At 48.1% G+C, this 24,666-nt stretch overlaps 1 protein-coding gene across 1 annotated transcript; it reads right to left on the reverse strand.

The window, feature by feature from the left end:
* Positions 1 to 608: 608 nt before the first annotated feature.
* LOC148523469 (uncharacterized) lies at positions 609 to 24,226 on the reverse strand (the record flags this gene model as incomplete). The annotated part of the gene is made up of 3 exons (XM_088473204.1): positions 24,020 to 24,226; positions 2,611 to 3,069; positions 609 to 719 (listed from the first exon to the last, which is right to left on the reverse strand). Coding segments are annotated over exons 1-3 (625 nt in total), but the record flags the coding sequence as incomplete, so codon positions are not given.
* Between the last annotated feature and the right edge of the window lie 440 nt (positions 24,227 to 24,666).

A 24,666-nucleotide genomic window follows, 5' to 3' on the forward strand; every position in this document is an offset into this window, starting at 1 on the left:
ATCACGCACATAAGGTGGGCGGGTCTAGTCAAGGCCGTCGAAGGGTGCCTGGGTGTCAGCAATGTTGATTGGGTGCCGGGTCTGCCAGTTGATTACAGTCGGCACACTGGCAGGCAGTCATAAAGAGACAACGTCACCCATCGCGAGGCAATCAGAGCTCGCGGACCAGCAGCCAATTAGCAGTGGCGGCTCCTGATTGGCTGCTGGTCCGCTAACTCTGATTGGCTCGGATTCAAACAGACAGCACTGCGCCGGTGCTGCCTGTACATGTCTGCCGTTGCCTGCCAGTGCACCAGCTGTAATTAACTGGCAGCCCGGCCCCAAATCCACACCTGCTGGCTGCTGATGGCACAGAGAGGGAGGTGAGAGGCTCCTGGAGGGAGAAATGGAGGTGAGTTGCTGGGGGGGAGGCATAATGTATAAGAGGAACTACTATTGGGATGTACTCCGCAAGGTTAGTACATTCCGCCCCAAGTGTTATAATTGCTAAACCGGGCTTGTTTAGCGTTTATTTCTATTGGCGCTTTAACACTATCGTCATCTGCGCCAATGATGGTCGGTTTTGACAAACCGCTCCTTAGTAACTCCACCCCTTAGAGGAGACTCACCAGTGTCCGCTGTGTAGTTCTGTCCGGGAATCTGAGTGGCGATCGTCCGCTCGCTCACAGATGGGACTTTGGGAGAGGATTTCAGGCTCTCTGTTGTGCTTCTAATTTTAGCTTATGAAACACAAAGACAAATTATATTTTAATGAAAGTATTTGCCCGTGTCACAGCTGCGAATAGAGGTTTGGGTCATATAAGCGCCTCTCAAGCTTTTTACACATTTTCAGAACTTTATTAAATAAATTGCACAAACCTACATTATCTATACACCAGAAATATATGATACAATACTTACCTGTAACCATTACACTCAGACTGTATTCCACCAGCTAATGGGACTCATTTTTAATAAACATATTTTCCAGAGAGGTGATAACTGTTTATGCAGGGTATTCAGGTACACTTAAACTTAACACGTAAGTAACAGGATAGAGCGCTTGTCTGAATAACCACACAAAGATATTTAAAAAATGTGTTGCAATTTAATATCACCGTTGCAAATACAGTACATAATAACAATAAAAAATAGGTATAAATACAAAATAGTGCATTGATCTTGATATTGTTATACCAGTATAACAATAGGAAGTGACACAAAAGAAGATTGGTTGGAACATACAAATCAATTTAACCTTTTTGGATAAAACCATATAGCTATAACATCCATCATGGATGGCTAATGATGCTGGACTGATCCATTATACCTTTATATGGACAGAGGACCTCATTCAGAGTCGGTCGTTGCGGCCACACGGTCGTACGCCACCGATGTTCACTATACTGCGTATGCATAAAGTTCGCAATGCGCGTGCGCAAACTATCCGCTACGATCAGAAATTTCTCTCTCCTTGAACACAGCCAGGTCGGTAGTTTGAGTGACAGAATGAGGCGTTTGTAGGTGGTAACAGGGGAAGGTGCTTGAAAACGGGGGAGTGGAGATCCAAACGCAGGCGTGCCTAATTATATGCCCGGAGATGACGTGCAATGCGTACGAGAAGGGGGCGTATTTTTTTGTCTTCCGACCACTTCCTCCCCTTGGTCGGCCAGCTACCGATCCGAACTTAGGGACGCAACTTGCGAGGGAATCATTTGCATATCCGGCCCCTTTTTCCGTACGACCGTGCGGCCGCTTCGACCGACTCTGAATGAGGTCCAGAGTCTTGTGAAATAAATTCTATTCACTGAGCTTGAACAGATCAATGCACTATTTTGTATTGATACCTAGATCCTGCTGGTTGAGCTGCCAGTCTGAAAACCAATATATTTATGTACTGAGTGAGGAGCGCACCTATCATTGTTTCTTGGAGAGAGAGAGAGAAAGAGAGAAAGAGAGAAAGAGAGAGAGAGAGAGAGAGAGAGAGAGAGAGAGAGATGTCCAGAGCAACCAATCAGCTCCTGTCTTTTATCTAGCACAGTCTGTGAAATGACAGGTAGAAGCTGGTTGGTTACTTTGGACAACTGCTCCAACCTATCTCTCTCTAGGGCTTGATACATCTTTCCGTAAGTGATACAAATATTTATATGCCTAATAAAGGCTAATAAATCTGCCATTACTTTTAAATTTTTTCTTTGACACTGCAGATAGGGCGCAGATAGGGCGAGGTTATAGGAGATGAAATGCACTATGTTTGCGGCAGGGCGACTTTCTTAAAGGTGCTGCAATAATGTGCTCACGTAAGAGTGGATAGAGACAGCGGTCAGAATCCCGGCTCCAGAATCCCAACTGGCAGCATTGTAATGGTAATTGTTAGGGTTAGGAGGGGGGTTAAGGGTTAGACACTAGGCACTAGGTGGAGGGTTAGGGTTAGGCTACAGGAACGGTAGGTTAGGGCACTTATCTAATTGTGTCAGGATTCTGACTGTCGGGATGCCGCTGTTGGTATTCTAATCACCGGCATCCCGTCCGCCAGCATCCCGTACCCAACCTATATATATATTACATGAGTATTATAGTCACATGACACCTCATGGCGATTACTTTCATGTGATGCATATCTCTACTTACATTCAGAAAACCCGTCTGTGACTTCCTCCCACTCTTGCTCGATGTTAGTTTGACCGGTGAACGCCTCCCCGCAGACCGGCGAGTCCATCAGCGTTCTCCATGTACTGAACTTGTCTACGCCGTTTGACACAAACACTTTCTTGGTCCCTTGTTTGGCGTTTAGGTGCAGCCCATGGCCATACAGCGTAAGATGGCCGCTCTTGTCGCACACCCAAGCCTGGTTCCTTCTGCCCTCACACGCTTCCATCCTCAACATGGGCAGATGCAGCGATTTCATCACCGTCAGGCACCTGTTGCTGTTCACATTGATGATGGAGCTGGTCTTCGGGTCCCAGGTCCAGTGCTGGTGATGGGAGTGGACTTTACACTTTGCCAGAGAGACTCTGCCGGTATCTTCAGCCACGTGAATGCACTTCTCCATCTGGACGTTTCTGATCATGAAGTTCTGGCCATCGGTGACTGAGGTGAGAGAGGAAACGTTTTATAAAGGGTCTTTGTCTAGTATTTTTCACCATTCTGACACCTTATACAGAAAAATGTCTCATGCTCTCAATAGAGACAAACATATCCCACCTTGGCTGGTGTAACCCGTTACCTAATATTTTATCTCATCACTCAGTAGTCGCACAGTATTCTGTTATTCGGACAGTACTGGCATTTACCCTATAATCACTCTGCTATGATAACTTTTGCCTATGGTGGGACTCCTTACTAGTCCTTGGTGGTGCACCGATGCGTCTAAAAGATGGTAGTCCCAGTGCATATCCAGGTGCTTTTCTGCTCTCGGGAGACACCTACTGTACGCAAACTAATAGTGCACCTAGGTGTGCAAAGAGATGGAAAAAAGTACAAGCAACCTTTTGAAAAGTCAGCACCATGTCTTTCAATGAATAAAAGTTTTCAATTTTTCCTCCTTAGCACTGCTCGGTTTATAATAATTTATGGCCTATATTAGTCATTAAGGTGAGAGGACATCTGTATGGTCTTCATTACATGAGCGTTTAGTGCAATCACATAGCACTCCTGTATAATGTATACTAACGCTCCTAACTGCTGCTCCTTGATGGATTCTGTTTCAAAACCAGTCTCTGGAATACTCACCACTTTGTCTGCTGCCTGCACTGAAACTCTACCTGAGCGCTCGCAAGCGGGTCGATGTTGGGCCAGTGCGCATGCGCACAACGGAGGGGGCTCCATCGTGCCATCGTGCGCATGTGCAAGACCCGGATAGTGACGGGCAAACCATCGCTCTGGGTCTCGCTGCAAAGGGGGCGTGCGTCGATGTTGAGTGACAGCACGCCCCCTTTGGTGGGAATGCCGGGGGCGTGGCTGGCCAGACGGAGGCGTCCCCACTGACACAAGTGATGTCAGTGGGAGTGCTCTCGGCTCTGATAGAGCTGAAAGCACTCAGGGCTTGTGGCCACGAGACCCTACCACAAGGGTCTCGTCGCAAGCCCGATGGTCATGATGGTCTTGACCATCGCAACTATCTTTTTGGCTACTCGCTATAGCTGTGGGCCAGGAGGCCACTCTAAAAAAAGAGAAGGATGGCCCTGATTCAGAGCGAGCGCTCTGTCAGACCGTCCGGCTCTGAATAAGGGCCTCAGAACTCACTCCAGTACTTAAGACCTCAGGCCCTGATTCAGAGCCGGATGCTCTGAAAGAGCGCTCGCTCTGAATCAGGGCAATTTTAATTTTTTTTGTGGCCATCATGGCCGCTCGCATAGCTGTGGGTGACCACCCACAGCTATAGCGACTCGCGAGCGGCCAGGATGATGGTCGCGATGGTCAAGACCATCGCGACCATCGGGCTTGCAACGAGACCCTTGTGGTAGGGTCTTGTGGCCGCAAGCCCCAGAGAGATTTTGACTCTAACAAAGCCGGAATTTCTCCACTGACATCACTCGTGATGTCAGTGGGGCCGCCCCCAAACGGGAGGCGTTCTCATGGGAACGCCTTCGTTTGGGCAGCCACCCCCCCGGCCCGCCCACCAAAGGGGGCGAGCTGTCACTCAACATCGACAGCTCATCCCCTTTGTTGCGAGACCCGGAGCGACGGAGTGCCCGTCGCTATCCGGGTCTCGCACATGCGTACGACAGAGCTGGCTCTGTCGTGCGCATGTGCGCTGGGCCACCATCGACCCGGTTGCGAGCACTCAGGGCTTGCGACTGGGTATGAATCAGGTCCTCTGTTCCTCAGTCACACTTCCATTGGACTTTTGTTTTTTTCTGTCTGACACCTGCTCCCAGCCTCACTAATTGGACTTTGTTTTTTCTGCCTGACACCTGTTTCCAGCCTCATTAAATTGACTTTGTTTCCCTGTCAGACATTTGTTTTCAGCCTCACTTCACTTGGACCCAGAGTATTGCCAATCGACTAGAAGGCCTGGAGGCCTCGCAGCAGCAACTGGCACATTTTCTCCAAGAGACGTCTCTCAGGCAAGATGTCTTGCAGGCTTCCCTCATCACTGTTAGTATTCCAGCGACTACCAATCAACCCGCACCGACGGTTCCAGTTCCCAGTGCTTCCCCTCGTCTGCACTTACCTACGCCCAGTAAATTTGATGGCAACCCCTAGATATGTTGTGGTTTTCTCAACCAGTGCGATGTACACTTTACCCTTCAACCCTCCAACTTCCCTACTTCTAAGACCAAAGTGGTTTATATTGTGTCCCTGCTATCCGGACCCGCATTGGACTGGGTTTCCCCATTATGGAAGCGATCAGATCTTCTACTGGATAATTATACACACTTTCTAGCATCATTCAGGAGAATCTTTGACGAACCCGGAAGGACGTCTTCTGCATCCTCCAAAATTATGCACTTCAGACAAGGAATTCGTCCTGTCAGTCAGTATGTTATCCAGTTTCAAATGCTAGCTTCAGAATTAAAGTGGAACGAGGAGGCATTGACATCGGCCTTCTGAAACGGCCTTTCGGATCGGCTAAAAGATTACCTAGCCACCCGGGACCTTCCCACTAAACTCGATGACCTCATCTCCTTGTGCAACAAGGTGGATTTATGCTTTCGGGAATTACAGGCAGAGAAAAGTAGAAGTGATCGTTCCAGGGTTCGCCCTGTTATCCCTTCTATCACTCCAACCCTTGGATCCACAGATGATGAACCTATGCAGGTTAACCGGGCTCGCCTCACTAATGAAGAATGGCAGAAACGACGCAGAGAAAACCTCTGCATGTATTGTGGGGAATCCGGCCATCTTTTTGCTTCCTGCTCCCACTGTCCAGGAAACTTCCACTCCTAACCAGCCCCGGGGACACTCGGTTAGGAGTAGTGACTCCATCCTCAAAATATGTTGAGTTCTGCTTATAACCCTGAGTTGGAACAAGGACCGGCATTCGTTTCTGCCCTTCTGGGGCAGCAGAAAATTTTATTACCCTCGGATTTGTCAAAAAACTCCAAGTATCCTGTATTACCCTCGATCACGTTATCACCCTATCTGCAGTCGATGGCAGCCCTATTCTCAATGGCATAGTCTCCAAGCGGACTCATCCTATGTTAGTTCATATAGGAGAACTTCATTCAGAGCTCATCAGTTTTCTGATAATACCCAAGGCATCTCACGATGTTATTCTAGGATATCCCTCGCTAACACAATCCTAAAATCGATTGGAATTCCATGCAAATTCACTCCTGGGGCGATGCTTGGTGAAAGTCTTGTCTTCCACATATCAAACCTGTAAGTGAAACTCAGACATCAGAAAATCTACAACTCCCCATACCATACAGGTCTTTTTCTGATGTTTTTTCTGAAAGCAAGGCTAATATCCCACCTCCACACTGAGACTGAGACTGTCCAATCGATTTGATGCCAGATAAGACTCCTCCCCGAGGATGTATATGTTAGGATCTGCAGTTAAGCAGATCATATTGTTTGCAGTTTCTAGCCTTAGTTGCTACTGAGGCACTGCACTAATTATTGCCTGTCTGTGTGCAGTATCAGGTGCACACTAATTGATTCTCCTGTCTGTGCTCAGCCCAGGTACACAATAGTCTGTCATTGAGGGAGAGTTGCTCTAGTTGGGCCCTGTTTCCGTTAAATTCCAGCCAGCCCTTCACTCCATGCCGGTGATAGAGTTTCACATGTTTCGGTTGTTGTTTGGTCTCCTGTTCGAGGTCGAGTTTCCAGTATCAAGCCAGCTCCATTATTCCTGCCATGTGTATCATCTAGGCGGTATGGTCCGCACTTGCACCAACTGCCGTTTGTTTCATCTTGGCAGTATGATCTACATTCCTGACAAATCTCAGGTGCACAACTCATTTTTGGGGCGTGGGTCCCCATTGATTGCCTTTGTTGATCTGTTTCATTATAACACATTTTTCTTTTATAACACATTTTAACCCTTCACTGTATGTTTATTATACATGTACTTCACTTTTTATTTTCATTCTTTATATGCAGCAGTAGCTGCCCCTAACTATCTCTTTCATAGTGCACTTTTCTTACTATGGCGGTGCCCTGGGGTAGCTTAGCTGGGCTCGTTTGGGGGTGTTCTGCGCTCTGGATTTGAATCGTAGTAAGTTAGGGACCTACCCTACAGAGATACCTGGATATGGTGGGTAGGCCCATAACCTTGGCCAAGATTATGCTAATAACCTCTATTGATTGCAAAATTTTATTGCATTTATATATTATTAATAATTTGGGGTTGTGCACCTGAGATCTGACTGTTTTTGTGCCTGAAATTAGTCTCATCAGGTAGCACCTCCCATTATATATATATATATATATATATATATATATATATATTGTGACACAGTCAGATTAGGGGTTCCTCTCCTGGGTAGAGGACTCCTTCCTTACACACACAGCAGCTGGGAAACAGTACGCTAGACTGGATTCAAGTACAAGCTGGTCGGCGCCAGTCTTTATTGTGCAAAACAGAAATAACATAAAGAAATCATAAACGTAAATCCTAGCCCTGGCTGGGCTTCTAACTTCACAGGTAGTTCCCTCACTACAAGAACTTGGCAGGGCCTAATGCCCTCACCAGCAACAAGGCACAGCACAGTACTCACAAATAGGTTTTCCAAGTGTCTCTGAGCAAACTCCCTGCCTGCTCTCCCAGGTGAGACAATCAGCCCTCAACACACTAGGCTTATATTGGCCACTCTCAGGTGGAAAACTAACAAGCCTGATACCAGGCTGCGAGAACCAAAACCTGGAGTGGCCGTGGGTGGAGCCCTCCCTCTCCTCTCACCCACAACCCCCAGGTCCCAAACCGGCTTTTCAAAAAAGCCGAAACTCAAGCCTGCTACACTGCAGACTTTCTCCTGGGGGTTTAAACCACAAAAGACAGGAATCTGGGACAAATGTACCTGCCACAGACCACTTTACCAGTGATCCTATCACATATCCCCCCCCTTTGTTTCGACCTGTGGGGCGGAACAACTGAAGCCCCCAAACAATGAACGCGTGACAACGCGTCAGCATTGGCCAGCTGGCTTCCTGGCCTGTGTTCCACTGAAAATTTAAAAGTTTGTAACGCCAAGAACCATCTTGTAATTCTCGCATTACTGTCCTTATTTTCAGACATCCACTTCAGAGGGGCATGGTCAGTGATCAATTTGACCTTTCTTCCGACCAAGTAGTACCTGAGAGCCTCTAACGCCCACTTTATGGCCAACGCCTCCTTCTCCACTGTGGCATAGTTTCTCTCATGTACATTCAACTTTCTGCTAAGATAGAAAATAGGGTGTTCCTCACCCTCCTTGTTCTGGGACAGGACCGCTCCTATACCTACTTCTGATGCATCGGTTTGTACTATGAATTCCCTTTCAAAATTAGGAGTCATCAGGACTGGTTGGGAACACAACGCTACTTTCAACTCCTGAAAAGCTTTCTCTGCCTCCGGACTCCATTCTACCATGACTTTTTGTTTGCCTTTGGTCAGGTCAGTCAGTGGGACTGCCATGGTGGCAAAGTTGGGTATAAACCTCCTGTAGTACCCCGTAATTCTCAAGAAGGCTCTCACCTGCTTCTTATTCAGAGGCCGTGGCCAGTTTTGTATGGCATCAACTTTATTGAGCTGAGGCTTTATCAGGCCTCTGCCAATGGTGTATCCCAGATATTTTACTTCCTCCATGCCTAGACAACACTTTTTTGGGTTGGCTGTCAAACCTGCCTTATAGATGGAGTCCAACACTGCTTGTACCCTGGGTAAGTGAGACTGCCAATCAGGACTATGAACGACCACGTCATCCAGATAAGCAGCCGCATACCATCTATGAGGCCTTAGAATCCTGTCCATCATTCTTTGGAAGGTAGCAGGTGCCCCATGTAGCCCGAAGGGCAACATCTTGTACTGAAACAAGCCCTCTGGCGCTGAAAAAGCTGTCTTTTGTTTGGCGCTCTCGGTTAACGGTACTTGCCAATACCCTTTGGTTAGGTCAAGAGTGGTTAAATACCTTGCCGTCCCTAGTCTCTCAATCAGTTCATCCACTCTTGGCATCGGGTAGGAATCGAACTTTGAAACACTGTTCAACTTTCTGAAGTCATTGCAGAAACATACATATTTTTAATTTCTTTCGACACCGATTCTCTTTGTGCTTCTGGTAACCTATAGGGCTTTAGATTAACTTTAACCCCTGGGTCAGTGATAATGTCATGTTTAATGACCGAGGTTTTCCCAGGTACGTCAGAGAACAGCACCCTATTTCTAATCAGAAACTCCTTGACCTCTTGTTGTTGAATTGCCGACAGGGTTTTTGCCACTGTCATTTCGGGAACTAAGGGCCCTGGACTTACTGGAGGGTCCCGGACGGCCGACAGTACCGTTCTATCTTTCCAGGGCTTTAACAGATTTATATGGTATATCTGTTCCGGCTTTCTTTTCCCCGGCTGGTAAACTTTGTAATTGACCTGCCCCACTCTTTCTAAGATTTCAAAGGGCCCTTGCCATTTAGCCAAAAGTTTATTTTCCACAGTGGGAACCAATACTAACACTCTGTCCCCTGGAGCAAAGCTGCATAACCGAGCATTGCGGTTGTATACCCTCTGCTGTGCCTGTTGAGCCTGTTCCAGGTGCTCTCTCACTATCGGCATTACGGCAGCAATTCTCTCCTGCATTTGAGAAACATACTCAGTCACCGTTTTGGAAGGACTAGACTGCCCCTCCCATGTCTCTTTGGCAATGTCTAGTAACCCCCTTGGGTGTCTCCCATACAACAAGTCGAAGGGTGAAAACCCGGTGGAGGACTGGGGAACTTCTCTTATGGCCAACAATAAATACGGCAATAAGTAATCCCAATCCCTACCATCCTTGTTGACCACTTTCCTAAGCATGTGTTTTAACGTCTTGTTAAACCTCTCGACCAGCCCATCGGTTTGGGGGTGATAAACCGAAGTTCTTAACTGTTCGATTTTGAACAGGCGGCATAACTCTTTCATGACTTTGGACATAAATGGTGTACCCTGGTCAGTTAGTATCTCCTTAGGTATACCCAGCCTGCTAAAGACATGAACTAGCTCTCTGGCAATGGTCTTGGTTGACGTATTGCGCAACGGGATCACTTCCGGGTACCTGGTAGCGTAATCCATTATGACCAGAATATACTGGTGTCCCCTGGCAGACTTCATTAAGGGTCCAACCAAATCCATTGCTATTCTTTCAAACGGCACCTCTATGATAGGCAATGGAACTAGTGGACTCTTAAAATGTGGCCTGGGAGCATGATACTGACACTCAGGGCAGGATGTGCAAAAGTCAGATACCTCTTTATGAAGCCCAGGCCAGAAAAACCTCTGTATTATTCGCTCAGTGGTTTTCTCTACCCCTAGATGGCCTGCCGTTATATGACCATGGGCCAGATCCAACACTGTTCTTCTGTAGGCTTTGGGAACTATTAGTTGTTCCACAACATCTTCCCCCTTCTTAGTCACCTGATATAACAAATCCTGCCACATTGCCATGTGGGGATAGGACAAAGGACTATCAGGGTCTACGGGTTTACCATCAACTACTTTTACATTCTCCCTGGCTTTTACCACAGTAGGGTCATTCAACTGCTCCACCGCAAAGACCTCTCTTCTGACCTCTAAATCAGGCAGACGATCACCTGGCCCAACAACACTTCCCACCTCAATGGGAGGCACATCAGTTGGCGGGCCACCGTCACGCTCCGCATTCTCTAGTTCACCAATCATAGTAGAAAAAGGGAATAACTCTGACTCAGAAGAAACTCCCTCCTCCACTACATCGACAACCTTCTCAAATGGATCGGGGTTGTTCACCTCTGGAACAAAACGGCTTTCCCACAACTTCCAGGAGTGAGCAAAGTCTCTCCCCAATATTGCATCGTACATCAGACCATGTACTAAACCTACAGAAACTATAGCAAAACCACATAGTGTCTCGATGTTCACCTCGGCAGTAACATAATATCGAGTATCCCCATGTATGCAGGTCACACCAACAGTTTTCCCCTTACGCCTCAAGGGGTTCACCAGCTTAGCTTTTATAAGTGTCACCAAGCTACCAGAGTCTAACAGTGCCTCTACTCGGTTGCCATCTACAGTGAGTACACACATGTGCTTATCAGTCACAGCCTGCCGGTCAGCCGTACAGGCTATCTGTGCAAAGAAAGACCCCCTGCGGTAGACATGAGCAGTATCACATTGCATAGGTTCAGTTGTAAGTGCACAATTAGCTGCAATATGGCCGAAGCCACCACATCGGAAACACTGAGTCATATTAATGTCTAGTCATTTACGGAAGCAAGAACCTTCCCGGCCTGGCAGGCCCGTCTCCAGGTTCTACACCCTCAGTCTTAGGTACATTCCACCGCCCAGCACGCTTCTCCCCTGGAACAGTCTTACCAGTGTCTATGGGAGTTCGCCGGTGCGCCATCGGGCTCGGTGGGGCATACTCATCAGCTCCTCAGCCGCCACGTACCTCTCCACCAGCTCAACCAACTGGTCCGCGGACTTAGGGTCTGCATGGCTCACCCACTTGCGCAGAGTCACAGGTAATGATCGCAGGTACCGGTCCATCATGACCCCTTCCACGATCTGTGGTCCCGTCAGCATCTCGGGCTGTAGCCATTTTGAGGACAGATGGATGAGGTCATGCATCTGTGAACGTGGAGGCTTGTCCTTATGGAACTCCCAGCGGTGGACCCGTTGGGTACGAACAAAGGTGGTGACTCCCAAGCGAGTTAGGATCTCCTGTTTTAGTTTTTTATAGTCCTTGGCATCATCCAGGCATAAGTAGAAATATGCTTTTTGTGGCTCCCCAGACAAAAAAGGTGCCACCAGACTTGCCCACTGCTCCTTGGGCCAACTCTCCCTTTCGGCCGTTCTTTCAAATGCGGCGAGATAGGCCTCCACATCATCGCCCGAAGTCATCTTTTGGAGGAAGTGACTGGCTCGTACGGAGTGAGTGGTGGTGGGAGGACCAGTAGTAACATCTCTGGGCCGGGCGACCAGGTGCTGTACCACTTCTCTTATGGCCTGGCTGTTTTCCGCTAAGGCCTGGCATGTTTCCTTAATGGCGACCTGTTGTTGCCTCTGGGCTGTCTCCAAGGCCAACAGTTGCACCCTGGTGGATTCCTGCTGAGCCCTGGTAGATTCCTGCTGAGCTGCTGTAGCTTCCTGCTGAGCCCTGGTAGATTCCTGCTGAAGTTTGTTTGTCTCCTGCTGAGCTGCTGTAGCTTGGAGCAAGGCTTTAATAATGTCCTCCATTTTGTCCCGGGGTGTAGGTTGGAAGCTGAACCTTGCCTCTCTGAGCATTGGCTGACGCCTCCTCTATGGGACTCCAAGGACACAGTGTTATTTCCACACTCACAAATTGGGTGTCTGTCCCTTTAATTTTTAAATGGAAAGTTTTCCTCTTGCTGCAACTTCAGTGTGTGTGGGTGCCTGCATTCTCCACCATATTGTGACACAGTCAGATTAGGGGTTCCTCTCCTGGGTAGAGAACTCCTTCCTTACACACACAGCAGCTGGGAAACAGTACGCCAGACTGGATTCAAGTACAAACTGGTCGGCGCCAGTCTTTATTGTGCAAAACAGAAATAACATAAAGAAATCATAAACGTAAATCCTAGCCCTGGCTGGGCTTCTAACTTCACAGGTAGTTCCCTCACTACAAGAACCTGGCAGGGCCTAATGCCCTCACCAGCAACAAGGCACAGCACAGTACTCACAAATAGGTTTTCCAAGTGTCTCTGAGCAAACTCCCTGCCTGCTCTCCCAGGTGAGACAATCAGCCCTCAACACACTAGGCTTATATTGGCCACTCTCAGGTGGAAAACTAACAAGCCTGATACTAGGCTGCGAGAACCAAAACCTGGAGTGGCCGTGGGTGGAGCCCTCCCTCTCCTCTCACCCACAACCCCCATGTCCCAAACCGGCTTTTCAAAAAAGCCGAAACTCAAGCCTGCTACACTGCAGACTTTCTCCTGGGGGTTTAAACCACAATAGACAGGAATCTGGGACAATTGTACCTGCCACAGACCACTTTACCAGTGATCCTATCACATTATATATATATATATTCAGGGTGTGCAGTCCAGAAATCTTTCTAAATCGATCTACATTCCTGCCTTGTCGTTTGTGTCATCCAGGTGGCATAGACTGCACTTAGAGTCCAGAGTGCGCAACCCAGCGTCCTGCGGCTTGAGTCAACCCGGCGGAACAGGCCGCTCATCAGAGTACGCGATCCTGTGTACTGTCACTTCTGTCATTCCGACGGCATAAAGTGCACTTCAGCATCCTGTGTACGCAACCCTGTGTACAACTGCTGGTGTCATCTCGACGGCATTAAGTGCACCTCAGCGTCCTGTGTACGCAACTTTATGCTCTACTGTTGGTGTCATCCCGGCGACACTGTGCGCACCTCAGCATCTTCCAGCCAAGTCTTTCAGCCCTCAAGGCTGCCACCCAGCCCAAAGGCTGCTACACTCCTTTGTGACTGTATCTCGGCCCAGGGGCCGCATCCTGCCAAGGCAGTAACAGCCCAGAGGCTGCTACTGGCCCAAAGGCCGCAACACAACTTATTGGCCCACAGGCCTCAACCAGCCTAGAGGCTGCTACTGCCCAAAGGCCGCATCACAACTTATTGGTCCACAGGCCTCAACCAGCCCAGAGGCTCCTACCGGCCCAAAAGCTGCATCACAACTTACTGGCCCACAGGCCCATCCAGCCCAGAGGCTGCTACCGGCCCAAAGGCCGCATCATAATCAATTGGCTCACAAGCCACATTCTGTCCTAACACCTCCAGCCCTCAAGGCAACTACACCGCCGCATCCAGCCAAGATATTCCAGCCCTCCAGGCTGTGCAGGACTATTCCCCATTGCTAGTGCTAAGCCTTAACAGTACATACCCCTTGTCCTTGCCCGAAACCAAGGCCATGTCAGAATATATCCGGGAGAATCTGGAAAAGAGCTTCATCAGACCATCCACTTCTCCTGCTGGAGCCGGGTTGTTTTTTGTGTCCAAGAAGGATGGGGGTCTCCGATCCTGTATTGAATATCGGGGCCTCAATGATATCACTATAAAAAAACTGATACCCATTGCCTCTTATCACATAGTTGTTTGATCGTGTCAAAGGAGCCACAGTCTTCTCTTAACTGGACATACAAGAGGCTTGCAATCTCATCAGAATTCACGCTGGCGATGAATGGAAGACCGCCTTCAACACTCGAGATGGGTATTTCGAATATTTAGTTATTCCACTTGGACTCTGCAATGCCCCTGCAGTCTTCCAGAATTTTGTGAACGAGATATTCAGAGACTTACTCTATGTTTACATAGTTGTGTATTTGGACAATATCTTAATTTTTTCTTCTGACCTCAAAGAACATCAACGTCATGTTAAAGAAGTCCTGACTCGCCTGAGAAGAAATAATCTGTACTGCAAATTTGAGAAATGTGTATTCGAAGTTCATTCCAATTCCATTCCATTCTTAGGGTACATAGGACCTCATTCAGAGTCGGTCATTGCGGCCGCACGGTCGTAAGGTAAAAGGGGCCGGATATGCAAATGAAGCGCTCGCAAGTTGCGTCGTTAAGATGGGATCGTTAGCTGGACGAGCGAGGGGAGGATGCGGCCGTAAGACTAAAAATACGCCCCCTTCTCGTTCCCATTACACGTCATCTCCGGGCATATAAGGATTATTCGAGACCATCGGAGCTGGTCGTAGACATTAAGGTTGACCATACACTCTCCTAAGCACTACGATAAAGTCAGTGTAAAAACCTCCCATGTCACATGTGCCATGATACTACTTAGTTAATTATGCACTCCCATAAAACGCCGTTTGCATAGTCAGGCACGCCTGCGTTCGTATCTCCACTCCCCCGTTCACAAGCACCTTCCCCTGTTACCACCCACAAACGCCTCATCCTGTCACTCAAACTAACAACCTGGCCAAGTTGAAGGAGAAAGCAATTTCTGATCGTAATAGCTAGTTTGCGCAAGCGCACTGGGAATTGTACGCATGCGCAGTTTAGCGAACATCGGTGGCGTACGACCGTGCGGCCACAACGACCGACTCTGAATGAGGTCCATTATCTCTGGCTAAGGATTGGAGATGATCCAAAAAAGAAAGATACAGGCAATTCTGGACTGGTCTCTCACTTCTCTAAAGGCAATACAAAGACTTTTTGGATTTTCTAATTATTACAGGAAGCTTATCAAGGGATTTTCACCGCTAGTGGCGCCCATCGAGACAGCATTTCAAATGTTGAAGCAGACCTTTATATCGGCTCCAGTCTGAGACAACCAGACACCAACAGGCCTTTTTCTCAGAGGTGGATGCTTCATCTGAGGCAGTGGGAGTCGTTCTCTCTCAGAAATTCGAGGACAACAAAATCCATCTATGTGGGTTCTTTCCTAAAAAAAAATTCCCCGGCAGAGAGAAATGATGCCATCGGTGAGCAGGATTTGCTGGCGGTCAAGTTAGCCTTAGAGAAGTGGCGTTATCTACTCAAAGGTGCCAAGTTTCCTTTTACGGTATATACTGACCATCAAAACCTGCTGTTTCTAAAGAACATTCAGTGCATCAGTTCTAGGTTGGCCCGCTGGGCCATATATTTTTTTCGCGTTTCAGTTTTACTCTGACCTATTGTCCTGGATCTCTTAATCAAAAAGCCGATGCTCTGTCACGCTCCTTTTCTTCAGACTGCAATGTGGAAGTCTACAGAGGGACTCCGGTCCTCGACTCTAAGATCTTCGCTACCATTCAAATACAACCTCCTCCTGGGAAAACCTTCGTGTCTTCGGCGTTACGGAAACAACTTCTGTCTTGGGTTCACTCGTCTCGCTTCGCTGGTCACACAGGCATTGGTAAGACATTAGAGTTTCTTCACCGGTCCTACTGGTGGCCCGCCATGAAATCAGAGGGGGCTGAGTTTATCGCCTCTTGCACCCAATGTGCCCAACACAAAACATCTAGACAAGCTCTTGCCGGAGACCTGGTGCCTCTTCCTATTCCAACCCGTCCATGGACCCATCTGTCCATTGATTTTTTTTACGAACTTGCCGTTTCCAATGGTCACACCACCATTTGGGTGGTGGTCGATCGTTTCTCAAAGATGGTCCATTATGGTCCACTCAAAAAGGTTCTCTGTGCTCCTTAGCTCGGTGTGATTATTGCAGTGCTCCGTTTCCTGCTCTGTCTCCATCACAGACTGTTCCTGGATACCCACATCTACCCTGCTATACCCCGTTATTCACCCCACGGTTTGTGCCCCCTCCAGCACTCCGGACTCAGGGCCTGATTCAGAGCCGGACGCTATTTGCGGACGGTCGTTCCAAAAAAGGGGCCGGCTATTTAAATTGAGCGCTCGCTCTTTGCGGTTTGTTGACGCCTCTATGTCTGAGCGAGCGAACGAAAAATGCACTCGCTATTTTGTAAAGACGCCCCTTTGCCGTTCGCATCACACGTCATCTCCGGTATTTATTAGATTAATCGGGTATATCGAAAGGCACCTGAACTGCTCGTAGTGCTTGTGGTAGGTTTTTCTTACCGCTATCACTGCGAGCAGTTCAGGCTAAAAGACAACCAAGTGACGTGGTCGATGACGCTCCTTTACTAATTATGCACTCCCATTAAACGCCCTTTTGACCGTTAGGCATGCCTGCGTTTGGATCTCCACTCCCCCGTTTTTAAGCACCTTCCCCTGTTACCACCCACAAACGGTACATTCTGTCAATCAAATTAGCAGCCCCTCGCTGTTTTGCGAGCTCACGATTTCCAACCGCAATTACTGGTTTGCGCATGCGCATTATGACCCATACGTATGCGCAGTTGTGAACGAGCGACCGCTTACGAGCGGCTCTGAATCAGGCCCTCAGAACCCTGAATTTTTGCATAGACTTGAATATTTCCCGAGCTCTATTTTACTCCTGAAGGGTATTGCCTAAGGCTAATGGTGCGTATACACTAGCAGATAAAGGAACGACAGTACGATTACAACATTGTAATCGTACAGTCATTCCCCATCGCCTGCAGTGCCTACACTGAGCGATCAGTCGCTCAGTGCAGGCACCCTCCCTCATCCCTAAACATGGCCAATCTGTTGTTATCGGCTGATTGACCGGCATGTTCAGCCGATGATTGATGTCGGAAACGACCAGCGGGAGCGCGCATTACTGGTTGTTTCCGACATTATACTGGACGATTTATGCACGATTAATGAGCGAATGAACGATTACGATATTGTAATTGTTCAATCGCTCTGTTTAATTGGCAAGTGGATACGGGGCTTAAGATTATACTTTTATATTTGTTTACACAGAGGTGTGTTAGCCGCAGGCTGCTCTCCCGATCGGAACTTCAAGCAGCGCTTTTAGGTTTCCTACACATACATATATATTTTTAGATATAAGTTGTTATGCAAGCAAAGGAAAGACCATTGTGATCGCCTAAGCTTTGATAATAGAAGAACGATCAGTAAGAGGAACTGCTGTGCCTGAGCCGGAAACATCGCGCGCTGAGTACACACAGCACAGTAACACTGCGCACTGACTACACACAGCACAGTAACACTGCGCACTGAGGCCCTGATTCGCGCTCGCTCTGAATCAGGGCCATCCCTGCTCCTTTTTGGAGCGGCCTCCTGGCCGCTCGCATAGCTGTGGGTGACCACCCACAGCTATAGCGAGCGGCCAAAATGATGGTCGCAATGGTCAAGACCATCGCAACCATCGGGCTTGCAACAAGACCCTGCGGTAGGGTCTCGCTGCCACAAGCCCTGGAGTGCTTTTGGCTCTGTCAGAGCCAAAAGCACTCCCATTGACATCACTAGTGATGTCAGTAGGGCCGGCCCCAGACGGTAGGCGTTCCCATGGGAGCGCCACCGTCTGGGCAGCCATGCCCCCGGCACGCCCACCAAAGGGGGCGTGCTGTCAATCACCATCGACAGTACGCCCCCTTTGGTGCGAGACCCATAACGATGTCTTGGCCGTCGTTATTCGGGTGACGCGCATGCGCATGACGGAGCCGACTCCATCGTGCGCATGCACACTTGGGCAACATTGACATGCTTGCGAGTGCTCAGCGCTCGCGAGCGGGTCTAAATCAGGCCCTGACTACACACAGCACAGTAACACTGCACACTGACTACATGCAGCATAGTAACACTGCGCACTGACTACACACAGCACAGTAACACTGCACACTGACTACACACAGCACAGCAACACTGCGCACTGACTACACACAGCACAGTAACACTGCGCACTGACTACACACAGCACAGTAACACTGCGCACTGACTACATGCAGCATAGTAACACTGCGCACTGACTACACACAGCACAGTAACACTGCACACTGACTACATTCAGCATAGTAACACTGCGCACTGACTACACACAGCACAGTAACACTGCACACTGACTACACACAGCACAGTAACACTGCACACTGACTACACACAGCACAGTAACACTGCGCACTGACTACACACAGCACAGTAACACTGCGCACTGACTACACACAGCACAGTAACACTGCGCACTGACTACACACAGCACAGAAACACTGCACACTGACTACACACAGCACAGTAACACTGCACACTGACTACACACAGCACAGTAACACTGCACACTGACTACACACAGCACAGTAACACTGCACACTGACTACACACAGCACAGTAACACTGTGCACTGACTACACACAGCATAGTAACACTGCGCACTGACTACACACATCACAGTAACACTGCACACTGACTACACACAGCACAGTAACACTGTGCACTGACTACACACAGCACAGTAACACTGCGCACTGACTACACACAGCACAGAAACACTGCACACTGACTACACACAGCACAGTAACACTGCACACTGACTACACACAGCACAGTAACACTGCACACTGACTACACACAGCACAGTAACACTGCACACTGACTACACACAGCACAGTAACACTGTGCACTGACTACACACAGCATAGTAACACTGCGCACTGACTACACACATCACAGTAACACTGCACACTGACTACACACAGCACAGTAACACTGTGCACTGACTACACACAGCACAGTAACACTGCAGGGAGGTGAATCTTGCGCTGCTGTACAAACTGGTAAAAGTTGCTTAGAAATAATTACCAGCATTTAGAGCTCATTCTGCTCATTCCAATGCTACCAATAATGGTCGTTATAAATCGAATATTTTAGATATACAACTGTCATAATTATTACCTCATTTCTTTTCTCTGTAGCCAGGGCCGAAACTAGCAATTTTATCACCCAGGGCAAGGCAGTAACTTGGCGCCCCCTCCCCCCCCAAAAAAAAAAAATAACCCTGTGTGTGGTTTTGTGACACAGAAATGCTCCTTACACATAATGCCACACTAAGTAATACCTCTTATAACTCATTGTGCCACACAGTAGTACCCCTTACACATTATGCCATACAGTAATGCCCCTTAAACATTATGCCACACTAAGTAATACCTCATAACTCATTGTGCCACACAGTAGTACCCCTTACAACACATTATGCAGTATAGTACTGCCCCTTAAGTTGCAACACATTATGCCACACAGTAATGCCCCTTATAAGTAACACATTATGCCACACAGTAATGTCACAGAATGTCCTGTAAGGATGCTGCAGACACATTATATTTCCTCATAGTCTCCTCAGAAAATGATATGTAATGTGCCCTCTGTTTTTGGCTCTTTACCTTCCTAGGGGCCATAATGAGGTAACCTGAGCATCCCAAGTGCTGGGGCTTACAGTGCGTTATGCAGCAATTATTCTTTATTAGGTAATCAGAATGTGGCTGTAGAGGTCGCCCCCTCTCAGCTCCTGTCCCTTACCCTCCATGCCTCTGATTTCAGCCCCTTTATTCATGTCAGTGTCTCCCCCATGTCACAGGATACTATGAACCCGAGCACACCATGTCAATATCATTAGCCCCCACCGTCACCACTAGCCATGCTCGGCCTGCCATACCCGACTGGCTGCTGTCCCACCTCCCCGTGTACCTGTTACTCTTACCGGCCGGTGCTGCTGCTCTCTCCTCAGCGCTGGGACACTTGAGGCCAGGCTGGCGGCAGGTCCTAGTGCCCGCCGCCGTCTCTATCAAATCTGCCAGAAACGACAGGGGAAGCATGGGCCCGCGTGGCTCCCCCTATACCTGCAGCCACCCGGGCCCCACTCGGCAGCCTGGCTAGCTCCCCCTCAAGTCAGGTACCCAGGGCATGTGCACCCCTAGCCCCCTGCTAGTTGCGGCCCTGATGTAGCAGCCGCAGCGATACCCGCACCCTATGTACTTATTCTGGGCCTGATCTAGAGATGGGCGCCAATGCTGTCACAGCTGTGAATTTGTAGCAGATCCAAGCGACTGCACTCAATGACGTAGCTCGGTCGCAGATCAGTCGGTTATCTGACTTCTGAGTAACCCTTTGGGACACACCCCGAAAATGGTCGCTACACGCTACCTCCACATTGCGCCCACAAACGATCCCTGCCTGAATACATCACTTTGTCACTCAGGCGCATGCGCAGATCACCGACAATCGCATAAACTGCGTGATCATCTGCATTACGTCCATCTATGAATCGGGCCCCTGTGTTTCTTATTATCGTCACGGATGGAAAATATTTGTTTGAAGAATTAGCGGTTAAGGTTTAATTTTTATAGAATTGTCATTTTATTGTAATAAATTGTGCGATATATGTATAATTTCAAATAGAGAAGTGCGCTGACTAGAGATGTGCGCTGACTAGAGATGTGCGCTAACCACCATGTTTTTGTTTTGGATCTGGGCTTTTTTGTTTTTAAATAAAAGTTCACAAAAAGTTTTTTAAAACAGCTAAAATCATGCAATTTTTGCAATCCAAAATCCGAAATTCAGATTTAAAGTCTGTATTCCGAAACACTGGAAGATTAGAACCGCGACTCGGGTCTGTCTTTATTCATAAAATTTAGGTGGATTTGGATTTCTGGAGAAGCGAACCACACATCTCTAATTTTAAAGCAATAAAATGATACAACATTATGATATTTAGGGCCGTATTCAATTTGGAGCGAAATGTCGGAATTGGCGATAATTTATCACCGATGACGTCATTTTCGCCTATTTCAATTATCGCCGTATTCAGTTACAAAGACGTTTCGCTGGTTCGAAAAGTCTTTGTTAAAAAACGGGGATAACTTTTCACCATGTTTAACATGACGAAAAAAAGTGCAGAATTGGGGTTTAGGGGTGCAAGCTTAAAAAAATTAGCCTGCACCCCAGGGAGAATCATTTAAAAAAAAATTGTCGAAAAAAGTAATAAAAAAAAAATCAGGACACCCCAATAAAATGACCTTTAAATTTGGGGGTGAAAAAAAAAAGGGGGGAACAAAGTGACAAACTAACAAAATGAATTCTGGTGGGGTCCCCAAGTATATGGCAGGTGTTTTCTTCATTGCGCAGAGTAGCGGCAGGTGCATTTTTGAAGAATTTTTAAAATTAATTTTAGGGACTTAAAAATATGCTTACCCCCATTTTCATATACCCCAAATTTGTTAGGAATAGTTATTTTTACAAAACAAATAATCTAAGGGCTATTCTTCACCCCTTCTTCATAGCCGCAAAAAAACACCTGCCGCGCCTATTTAAAAACCCTAATTACCTACAGCAGGGGAAAACCCACAGTGATCCCCCATGTCAGGACATCATTAGGGGGGTCCCAGGATGAATTCCCCAAAATTCCCCTATTTTTTCCGATACTTACCTTTCCGCAGGCTCCCGTTTTCGCTGCCTCTAAATTGAATACGGGGATAAAGCGTGCACGCACCCGATACTTTATCCCCGGAAAAAGCTGCGATGTGGAGCGAAAAGTCCAGCACTGACTTTTCGCTTCCTAATTGAATACAGCCCTTAATGTACTATAAAATAGGTAAAGAAGGCTAAAAAAAACCTTTCCCACTGAACGTACGGGACAACTGGGGATTTCCAGACCTCCTGCACTCACATGCATCATATTTCATCCGTAGTAACTGAACATATTTTAGGGTGATTTGCGCCCCGGAAGGCGCACAGCAGTGATCAGTGTTGGTGTTTCAGCTAACACAGTGCTGGGTTACAATTTAATAGACCTAATCTATACAGGGCCGGATTAAGGCTTGTGGGGGCCCCAGGGCAACTTAGTTGTGGGGGCCCCCTTCAAGCCACACAGAGCCCAGCCCAGCCCAGCCTAGCCTACTCACCGCCCAGTTGTCGCCCAAATACACCCACTTCACGTACAGTGATAACCGGCAGCCATGCATGGAGCCAACCGTCCGCTGTCAAGGTGCGGATCCATAGGGCGGCACATTTGCCGTCTGTGATCGCATCCTTCAGGGCGTGCGGGGTATGCTGATAATCGCAGGATGCCTCGGCTATTGAAATTGCGTCCAATTTTAAAATCAGGCCCTATTAGCTAAAAATAATCTTCCAATATTTATTTTATGAAAGTAGTTTCCTAGACCAATGATCAGCGACCATTTATCGGTGGGAATTGTTTATCTTCCCTTCTACTGCTGTATTATTAAATAAGATACTTAGAACTTCAATCTGCTCCATGATCTATACAGCGAGAACATCTTCCCCTCAGTCATATCCATCAGGGATCAGTTCGGGATGCTCCCTTGGGGAACAATCCTGTAACACCTAGAATGGACTAATGTCCCCATTCAGCTAATCTGCTCCCCATGGCCAAGATTCCAAGCGATCTAATTATCATCAAAAAGCAGCTGTCCCCGCGATCCCTAACACTGCTAAAGAGGTAGAAGTGATACTTTCCTCTGCCTTCACGCATGCGCAAGGCACGCAGTGCGGAGGTGGCGAAGGGATCCACCCAAATCCATCTTTGCAGCCCTGTACCTCCTTCCCATAGGAAGGATCAGGACTCCAGGAACAAATGCCATCTCAAAATTACATTTGCTCCCATAAGAAAACTCCGAAAAAACTTTCCGTCTTCGTAGTTTGCTGAATACGGGGCCTAATTCAGACCCGCTCGCGAGTGCTGAGCGCTCGCAAGTGGGTCGATGTTGGCCCAGTGCGCATGTGCATGACGGACCCGCCTCCGTCGTGCGCATGCGCGAGACCCGGACAGTGACGGCCAAGCCGTCGCTATGGGTCTCGTACCAAAGGGGGCGTGCTGTCGATGGTGAGTGACAGCACGCCCCCTTTGGTGGGCGTGCCGGGGGCGTGGCTGGCCAGACGAAGGCGTTCCCATGGGAAAGCCTACCGTCTGGGGCCGGCCCCACTGACATCACAAGTGATGTCAGCGGGAGTGCTTTTGGCTCTGATAGAGCCGAAAGCACTCCAGGGCTTGCGGCAACAAGACCCTACCACAAGGGTCTCGTCACAAGCCCGATGGTCGCGATGGTCTTGACCATCGCGACCATCTTTTTGGCCGCCCGCTATAGCTGTGGGTGGTAACCCACAGCTATGCGAGTGGCCAGGAGGCCGTTCTAAAAAAAGAGGACGGCCCTGATTCAGAGCGAGCGCTCTGTCAGAACTTCCGGCTCTGAATCAGGGCCACTGTGCGGTCTGATCAGGCCCCTAATAATGAATCGGCCCGACACTAAAAACATGCAGAAACTATCGTTTCCGCGTTTGTAACGGGCCTATTAGTGATGATAAATAGGCCCCCTAATGAGAACTGTAACTGAATCCCAATACTTATTATTATGCATCTGTAGTCTCCAGAGAATGTAACGGAACAGCCAGCGAATGTCACAAACTCTACGTAACACTGATACAAAGAGCTGGAAGTCTGCAGACAAACGTTTCGAAGAATGTGTCACTTACAGGACAATATAAAGGAATATTTACCGGTTCACACAACAGATTTGTCTTTATCGGCTGCTTGTATCAGAATTACTATGCAGATAATTATATTAATTTCTCAAAAAATGGTTTAAAAATTAGACTTACCCAGAAGAAGAGAAAAGAGGGTCACAGAGCCAAGATACAAGTCACAGATCCCCATAGTGTCACTTAGCAGAGCTGGATAATGACAATGTTGTGTGATGGCAGATGATGCACGTTACAGAGAGATGTACTGAGCTTCAGTATCAGGGAGGGATGTTCATTCCTGGAAGCGGAGACTGAGGCACTGATAGGAAATCAGCCCCACAGAGTGCAGAGGGTGGAAAAGGCGGCGAGGAGGAGAAAGTTGGGAGAGTTTTCCTTTTGTGAGTGAGTTGCAGTCTGTCTCCCTGGGGAGAATATTAATCAGGCAGGATGGATGCAGGAACCACTCTCCTCACCTCCCAGCCAGCACACTGCTTCTGCCTCCCAGATAACACTCAGAATAATCCCTGTATTATTCTCCCCAGTGCGACACCGCAGCCACAGGGTGGGGTGGGCCTCATCTGCTAAATTATCTGTAAATCGTGCACCTTTGTACGGGCATCGTACAGAAAACGCAGTGATTGCACCAATCTTGCCAACAAAAACAACATCAAAAACATTTTGGGGTTAATTCGCTAGAGGGGAGTTTGTGAGTTTGTCTTTTGTTCCTTACTAAAGGCCAAACCGCAGGAAAAACGCAAGTTACGAAGATGCAACGAGACACATGG

This window comes from Taudactylus pleione, unplaced genomic scaffold, assembly GCF_031769625.1.
Source record: "Taudactylus pleione unplaced genomic scaffold, aTauple2 ptg000131l, whole genome shotgun sequence".
Taxonomy (NCBI): domain Eukaryota; kingdom Metazoa; phylum Chordata; class Amphibia; order Anura; family Myobatrachidae; genus Taudactylus; species Taudactylus pleione.